This window comes from Miscanthus floridulus, chromosome 9 (genome assembly GCF_019320115.1).
Source record: "Miscanthus floridulus cultivar M001 chromosome 9, ASM1932011v1, whole genome shotgun sequence".
Classification (NCBI taxonomy): Eukaryota; Viridiplantae; Streptophyta; class Magnoliopsida; order Poales; family Poaceae; genus Miscanthus; species Miscanthus floridulus.
In genome coordinates, this window is record NC_089588.1 from 136,937,013 (window position 1) to 136,945,325 (window position 8,313).

General features: G+C 46.0%; 1 protein-coding gene across 3 annotated transcripts; it reads right to left on the bottom strand.

Moving 5' to 3' along the window:
* Positions 1–1,374: 1,374 nt before the first annotated feature.
* LOC136483045 (protein ELF4-LIKE 3-like) lies at positions 1,375–2,770 on the bottom strand. Of its 3 annotated transcripts, XM_066480160.1 has the most exons (3): positions 2,700–2,758; positions 2,507–2,549; positions 1,375–2,181 (listed from the first exon to the last, which is right to left on the bottom strand). In XM_066480160.1, exon 3 carries the CDS (start codon positions 2,082–2,084, stop codon positions 1,719–1,721), a length of 366 nt encoding a protein of 121 aa, XP_066336257.1. In that variant the 5' UTR covers positions 2,085–2,181; positions 2,507–2,549; positions 2,700–2,758; the 3' UTR covers positions 1,375–1,718. The 3 variants fall into 3 exon arrangements, with proteins under 3 accessions (XP_066336257.1, XP_066336259.1, XP_066336258.1); XM_066480162.1 differs by lacking the exon at positions 2,507–2,549 and having other exon boundaries at positions 2,700–2,770; XM_066480161.1 differs by lacking the exon at positions 2,700–2,758 and having other exon boundaries at positions 1,375–2,176; positions 2,507–2,688.
* Between the last annotated feature and the right edge of the window lie 5,543 nt (positions 2,771–8,313).

The following is an 8,313-nucleotide window of genomic DNA, read 5'->3' on the forward strand; positions in this document are numbered from 1 at the left end:
GTGCAGCTATAGTAGACGGAGCTAGAGCCGCCGGAGCCCCTCCAAACAGGCTCTTACATCTTATCAACTTATTTGTTTTAAAAAAATTGCCAAGTTTAAAAGGCACAATATAGAATTAAAGGATGCAGAACTTACAAATTTCAAATTGCCTACTGACTACTGTCATGAACTGTTAATCACTAACATAGAATCTGCCTACATGCCTTGTGTGTGTGTTTTAATTTGTTGGAACAGTGTTGCTACTGTAATCAGAGAGCAAAGGGGACCAATGACACTGTCCACCGGGCCAAATCAGTGGTCAAAAGTTTCACACACTTGTATCAGAAAAGAGGGCCAGATTTGAGACATACTCCCTACACACCACTCTTTCGAATAGGAGTAAGATTCTGGCCATGCCATGGTGTCGCACGCCATGATTGGCAACCAAAAAATTATTGAAGCTTTTTCCTGTCCTGCCCTGCTCCTGGTGATGCTGCCCAGCATCCTGCAGATAGACGCCCACTAGAGAGACCTTGCTTTTCTTTCACCGTTTTGGCATTCAGAAAAGGAGAGCCTGCCCTTATCTAAATCATACTAGTTCAGTTCAGACCGCCTCCAACAAAGAACCCATATAGATACCTAAATCTAAAATGGATAGTAAGAGACTCAAAATCAGCCTCCAACAGAGTACCTATACAGGAGATTTATTTTGGGTTGTCTGAGAGACACAACCTAAATATGGGCATCCTCTCTCCTGGAAACCCATTTACAGAAAGGATTCTCTTTTAGGTGTTGTTAGAGAAGATGTCGAATAGGTATTGAACATTTTACCTGTAGCGTTACCCAAAGGACGAATGTGTCTTGTATTTTGGGTGTTGTGGTTAGAGATAGTCTCATGAGAGTAGTAGTAGTAGTAGGAACAGAACAGGGGAGGAAAAGCTAGGAATTTTCAGGGTACAAGCGGTTTGGCCATCCTGAGCTTTTTCATGATAACTCATCAGGACAAGAAGGAAAGACATGGCAGGGGTGAGCAAGCAAGCAAGGAGGAGCAGGTTGGTAAAGCTGTAAAGGTTTGCAGTTTGCATTGCCAGGACTACAGGGCAGCCACCATTTTGCACTCAACTCAATCATCAGATTCAGAGTTGGGAGATCGATCTCCAAAGTGCCGGCCGATGCACTCCTCAGATTCAGAACTCAGGTACCCCTAGGTGGTAAAGATGAGTGAAAAGGATGAGGGCAGTGTCAGATGGGTAACGTTGCTCTCAAGATCTGTCCTGTTGAACTGAACATGAACTGCCTACCTGAGCTGACCCATCTGCAGTGACATTTGCTCCATGTCGTCCTAGTACTGTAGTACACTTGAAACTGTGCTGCAAATAATTTCCATTCCAGATGCTTGCTAAGAGTAACAAACAGCAAGGCTGCCAAAAATGAACATTGATTGATTTCTGTCAAGAACATAAACATACTACTACGGTACTACCGTGTGCCGCTTCTCTGTTTCTCATCATAATCATAGGAACAACATCCACATAGCAGCAGCTTTCTGTTTGTCACTAAATTACCATACACTAATCACTGACGCACGCATAAGCATTTTCAGTGTAGCTAGCGAGGACAAACAAAGAAGACGACCAACAAGAACCGCAAGCAAAAAAGACTAATAAGCCTAGTGGCAACGGCAACACATATGCTAGGATTGCCATGCCATGCCAAGAACCAAGAAAGTTAGCTGCTAGCTAGGCGGGCCGAATGCGCTTGTGGCCGGCGGCGGCGGCGGAGGAGCGGATGCCGGTGCCGGAGGAGTCGCCCTCGGAGGAGCCGTCCATGGTGCGGGCGAAGGAGGCGGAGAGGTCAGCGTAGAGGCCGACGACGCGGCGGATGTTGTTGTTGAGCTCCCGGATGAGGCCGACGTTGCGGGTGAGGTTGTCGGGCGCCCGGGACTCGTGGTTCTGGTTGATCTCGCTGATGAGCATCCGGTTCTGGTCCAGCAGGCTCTGCACCTGCACGAAGCCCTTGTGGAACGTCTGGATCAGCTTCCCGTCCACCACCTGCCCGCCGCCGCCGCCGTTCGCCATGGCGCCCGAGAAGCTGTCGCCCTCCATGCCTCTCCTCCTCCTCCTCCTCCTCCTCTGCTTGCTCTCCTCTGCTTCTACTCTGCTAGTACAACCAGAAAGCAAGCGAGGAGGCTACGGTCCTGCACTGAACATACACAAAACAAACCGAATCAAAACCATTGATTTAGCTGGGGCCAGAAAGATTTTAACTTGAGAGTTTTTATATGGCTGGATTGGTTTGTTTAATCTGTACTAGAAGAAGCAAATAAAGGCTCATCAAGGCCACCACGGCAGTGCGAGGATTCAACTGGTACATACAGTACAAATGTATAATATCCCAGCATCAGAGAGAGGTAAAAAGAAACATGAAGCAAATCCAGAGCAGGAAACGCCATGATGGTGGTGGTGAAATCCAGCAGCTTGATGAAACAAACAAGCAAGCAAAGACATGGGCTTTCAGGAGGGTTCACCTAGTAGGAAGAATATCTCAGTAGCCTATCCTTATTACTTCCTCTGAAGAAAAATCCAAGCAAGTATCAGGGGCAAGAAAGAAACTGGATGCTGACAAGCAATTTGAAGAATGTTAAATAGGAGGTGAGGTGAGGAGGAAAAGGAAAGCAACATGAAAAGGAGGGGAGGCAGGCAGGATTCTATAGGGCTCACCCCCACAGGCCACAAATGTTATCCCTGCAGAAACCTTTGGGATGCCGAGGATGATAGACAGGGGATGGAATCTATCGGGAAGTGTTCGGGGGGCAGAGTCTACCACGGGATGGGATGAGGGACTAGCTAGCCTGCCTGACCCCTGCCTGCCTCACTGAGCCTGACCTGTGTGATGCTGAGGTGAAATCATGGCACGTGGCCCACACTTTTTATTCTCTCTCAATCTCCCTCTGCTAGCACAAACACATGCTTCTAGTGCCATTAAGAATGTGTTTGGTTATTGTAAGAAGCTTAGAGGAGCATGTCCATTGTCCAACAAATTACTTAAATCGTCTTCAATACTAAAAATATGCAATATAAAAGATTGGTAAGAAACCAACATATTATTTATCATGTGACCAATACCTAAATTTTCTAGGTAATTACTTAGGTTGCACATCGCTCTCCCTCAAATGTGGGAGATGTCGAGGTTTTGCCTATCGGCGGTTGGTTGTGGCGAGATGATGTTTCTGCCACCTGGAAGAGATGGGGCACGGAAGAGGAGCATCTGGCCACCAAGGTCCTTACCAGTCGGTGGCGATGGGAGGAGGCGAGATCCCGTTGGTGTACCGGTCGCTGCGGAGAGAGGAGAGTCGATCTAGTAGGAGGAACAGCCATCGATGGAGGGAGGGAGGAGGCGAGATCCCGTCTAAGGAGGAAGGATGGCGGCGGTCGAAGGAGAAACCGTATTTCAGAAAAGTATGTATTTATTAGTGAGGTTGCATTAGGGGATGAAAAATGGATAGTGTTTGGTTACTTGTTGCATGAGTGGATATAACCCGTCTAGCATATATGACTGATGTGTGGGTTCACCATCCTCATCCTTCATCCACCGAACCAGGCCCGGGAGTGAAGCTCAATTAAAGAGTGATTCTGTCAGCCTATATTTACGCCCATGCAATTACATTCGCTCCTGCAAGCACCGCACTGCATGCAACTAATCAAACACCCTGCTCAGACAACTTGTCTTGTTCGCTTGAACTACTTCAGCCATACTTTTCAGCGAACGAACAATGTTTTCCTCCCACGTCAAATCAGCATAAGCATCAGATATATGACTCCACTCATACGGGCCAGACATAACAAGACAACCAAGCAAACACTAACATGTTCTCTCTGTTCCAAAATAATTACATGTCTCACTTTTCAATGAACTATGTTTTTTAATTTAACCAAATATATAATAGAAATACTAATATTTATGATACGTAATAGATCAATCTTAGCATTTATTTTGTAATAAATTTTGTTTAATGGTAAATATTTGTTTTTAATGAAATAGCTCCACAACAAATAATCTGTGTGTGTGTATATATATATATAGTTATTGAAGTACAAAGGGAGTAAAGTAGTTGTAGTACACATTGAGAGAAAGAGGCCTTTATGCGTGGAAGAGGAGGAGCGGATGAAGAGGACACAGGCCGGCGTTTTGTAATGGGGGAAAAAAGCTGCCCCCAATTCAACAAAGAGATGGGCCTCCCTATGTTGCTTTCTGCCCACATTTGCATGCAGCAAAACAAGATTTTGTTAACTAATGACCCCATAATCCAGCCCTGCCAGGGGCCCCTTTTGTGTTGTGGGAGAAGATGCCAAGAACCGGAGCTGAAGCAGCGCCCCCATAAAGAATTGGCGCTTGTTTGTCCCTGCGACAGCACCAAAAGCGTGGTTTCGTTCCTTCTGATGGCATGTAAGAAAAAAAAATGTCAATTATTATCCCTTCTGATTGTTTGTCAGATACTCAGATAGAGAATGCTCTGTTTCCTAACGGTGAATCCCCCCCCCCCCCCCCCCCTCTTATTTCGTGAAACGAAGCTGGTGGCACAACTGTCGCTCTGTTTCCTAACGGTGAATCCCCCCCCCCCCTCTTATTTCGTGAAACGAAGCTGGTGGCACAACTGTCGCTCTGTTTCCTAACGGTGAATCCCCCCCCCCCTCCTCTTATTTCGTGAAACGAAGCTGGTGGCACAACTGTCTTTTCCTCCTCCAATGTCGTATGGACAAAACCATGGAAATTGTCGTGAAAAAACACGTTACTTGGGGACCCATAAGCAGGGGAGAGTTCGTTTAGAGAACCTGACTCCTCGCTTACACTTAGCAAAATCCGTGAAATTAACCATGAATTTCCACAGCATAAATGGTGTTGGGGATTTGAGAAACGACGACATCCTCTTCGTTTCTAGCGACCACTCTATCGGCAGGGGGGGAGTGACCACTTGATGTAGACTACGCCCGATCTTTCGAAAGGTATGATAGCGTCGATTGGTGGAGACTCGACGTTCACGATCTAGGCTTCGAACCAAGACTGATTCGAACCCCCACAACCGTTACACCACTGCTCCGTTGGTTATCAACCACGCGAACGCGATTGACCTCACCGAGAAGGCTTTCCTGCAAGCGAATCGAGAACACAAGCAAGAACGAGATAAACGCAATCTGAAATTGCAAATAAATATGAGGCTTATGATAATGAGAAAGAGTTCAAGTCTTTATTCGAAAGGACTAATCGCCACAGGCGAACAAGATCAAGAACTAGGGCCCTGGTTCACAGCAAGCAGCCTTGGCGGCACAGTTGCAACAAAACGATGTTTGTTTCACGAGGAAATCAAGAACTAAACAAAACACAAACCCTAAGAAGAGCAACGGCTGCTATTTATAGAGTCTTGGGCGTCACCCCCTGGTTGCGTCCCCTAATGGGCCCAAACACGATACACGGTCCAACGGACCAAAAGACGGTGTCGCAACACCCTGACAGATTCTGGACGCTGACTTGTTTCGACGATTTCCGTTGATTCCAAAGGTCTTTTAACGTGAAACCACTTGGATTGGCTTCCTTATCATATTAGATTTCCAACCATATATGGATCGTCGAAAATGGAGTCCGGATGCGTCCTGGGTGACCAGTTTAAGGCAGACTGGTCCTGGAGGTCGAGATGGACTCGAACTTGATTTGGGCCTCCACCTTGGTGACTCGAACCGGATGAGCTTCGGGCCTCCTTCTTGCTTAGGACACCCTCGGTGATCTCCTTGGTCTCTATATGATTCTCCAAGCATGGTCATATGTATAGAGGTCATGTCCTCATCATCCTCCCTTTCTTGACGAAAAGCCGTCCTCGGCGTCGATTTTGTTTGAAGTCGATCCTGCACAACATAAGGACAAACGAGGTTTCCAAAATAATGGGAATGGACAATGTTGTGAGAAAGAATATGACCACATGTCTAGGTTTGTAACATGTCTTGTCCTACAGACATATAGTCTGCTCGATTGAAATACACATGTTGTTTGCCAATACTATCCTGCAAAAGATTAGTACTAACAAGAAATATATGCTCCCTTTCTTTGGATTCCACTTGTGTTCGAAAAGCAAAACTAGAGGAATATGGCATAACAACAGTGTTGATTTTACTGTCCTCTAGTTGATCATTAATTTGCACAACTAAAGGAGAATTTGGATTTGTACAAATATAAACTCGTTGTATCAAATATTGCTCTTGGTTGTTATATTTACCAAAAACATGATATGTATGTCTAGAGAACCATGGCAAATCAGCATATGCATAAAGTTTCTCCTCTAAAGAACTAAGATTACATGGAACATGAAATTCAATGTAACCCAAAGTATTTAAAGAAGACAACAATTTCAGCTCATCAACTTCACTAGCATTATGAATAACAAGTCTATTTTCAGCACAAGTGCTCATTTTCAGCACACATATAGCGTGATCATTCTTCAATGATTGCATGGGTATAACATAAATATCATCATGCAAGTCATCTTCGTCACAAGAAACATCAAGCAAATCATCTTGTGACAAAGGTAAATCAAGCGAATGCTCCACTAAAATTTGCTCTATCATAGCATGATTGGTGGAAAAATTCAGCACATCAAGAGAACTCTCACCTTCTGTGAGTTTAGCATCATGGGCATTACCTTTGCTCTCATGTTCAGCAGGGGTAATAGTTGATGGTTCTAAATTTTCACATGAGGCTGTGAGCTTCTCATTTTCTGTCACATCATCCTCGCTCTTTTCTACATTGTCCTGCAAAAGGTTAGGCATAACAGGAGGAATAACAATAGACTCTTCCTCTAAATGCTGCGCCTCTGAAAGCTCTAGTTTGGTTTTGGTGAATTGATGAAACCCTAAGTGCTAACCTAATTTATCAAGTGATCATGATATAGGTAGCACACTCCAAGTGGTGAAGCAAATGAAGATCATGATATAAAGATGGCGAAGCCATGGTGATGATCAAGTGCTTGGACTTGGAAAGAAGAAAGAGAAAAACAAAAAGCTCAAGGCAAAAGTATAAACCATAGAAGCTATTTTATTTTGGTGATCAAGACACTTAGAGAGTGTGATCATATTTAGGATTGATAGCCGTACTATTAAGAGGGGTGAAACTCGTATCGGAATGCGGTTATCAAAGTGCCACTAGATGCTCTAACTCATTGCATATGCATTTAGGATCTAGTGGAGTGCTCACACCCTTGAAAATGTTTGTGAAAATATGCTAACACATGTGCACAAGGTGATACACTTGGTGGTTGGCACAATTGATCAAGGGTGGTGAAGTTTGGGAGCAAGGGTAAGAAACACCACCGGCGCTGGGAGTGATCGGACGCTGGCCACGGAGGTCACTGGGAGTGACCGGACGCTGGCCACGGTTGGACCGGCGCGTCCGGTCAGATGTATCAGCGAAGATGCTAGCGTCGGTCAAACGACCGGACGCTGGGTCGCTATGCGACCGGACCTGGCTGGGTGCGTCCGGTCAATGCTGACGTACGCTGACGTGAGGTGCACAGAGGAGACGTTGAATGACCGGACGCTGGGTGAGTCTGATCGGGCATGACCGGACGCGTCTGGTCATGAAAATTCGTGTTTGGAACCTTACTGGAAACGACCGGACGCTGAGGTCCAGCGTCCGGTCACTTTCTAACTGACGCGTTCGGTCAATTGATGACCGTTGAAATCTGATGAACAATATTTGAAGCAGGGGACACATGGCGTGAATCACGTGACCGAACGCTGAGGGCCAGCGTCCGGTCGATCAGACCGGAGCGTCCGGTCACCCTGCGCTGTACCCAGTGAAGGGGTACAATGGCTCTATTTTGTGGGGCTTCTATTTAAGCCCCATGGCCGGTTCAAGCTCACTCTCTTGGCCATTTGCATTGACATAGCAACCTTGTGAGCTTAGCCAAAGCCCTCCCACTCATCTTCATCTTTGATTCATCATCTTTGTGAGATTGGGAGAGAATCCAAGTGCATTGCTTGAGTGTTTGCATCTAGAGGCACTTGTTGTTCGTGTTTTGCTACGGGTTATGCTTGTTACTCTTGGTGGTTGCCGCCACCTAGATGGCTTGGAGCAGCAAGGATCATTGAGCGGAGGGTGGTGATTGTCTCTGGCTCCAATCGTGGTGATTGTGAGGGGATTTGTACCTTCCCCGACAGACAGCCAAAAGGTACTCTAGTGGATTGCTCATGGCTTGTGTGATCCTCATCTTGTGTTGGTTGTGCGGCACCCTATTGAGAGTTTGGCGTGTGAAGCCAATTAGCGCGTGAACCTCCAAGTGAGTGAATC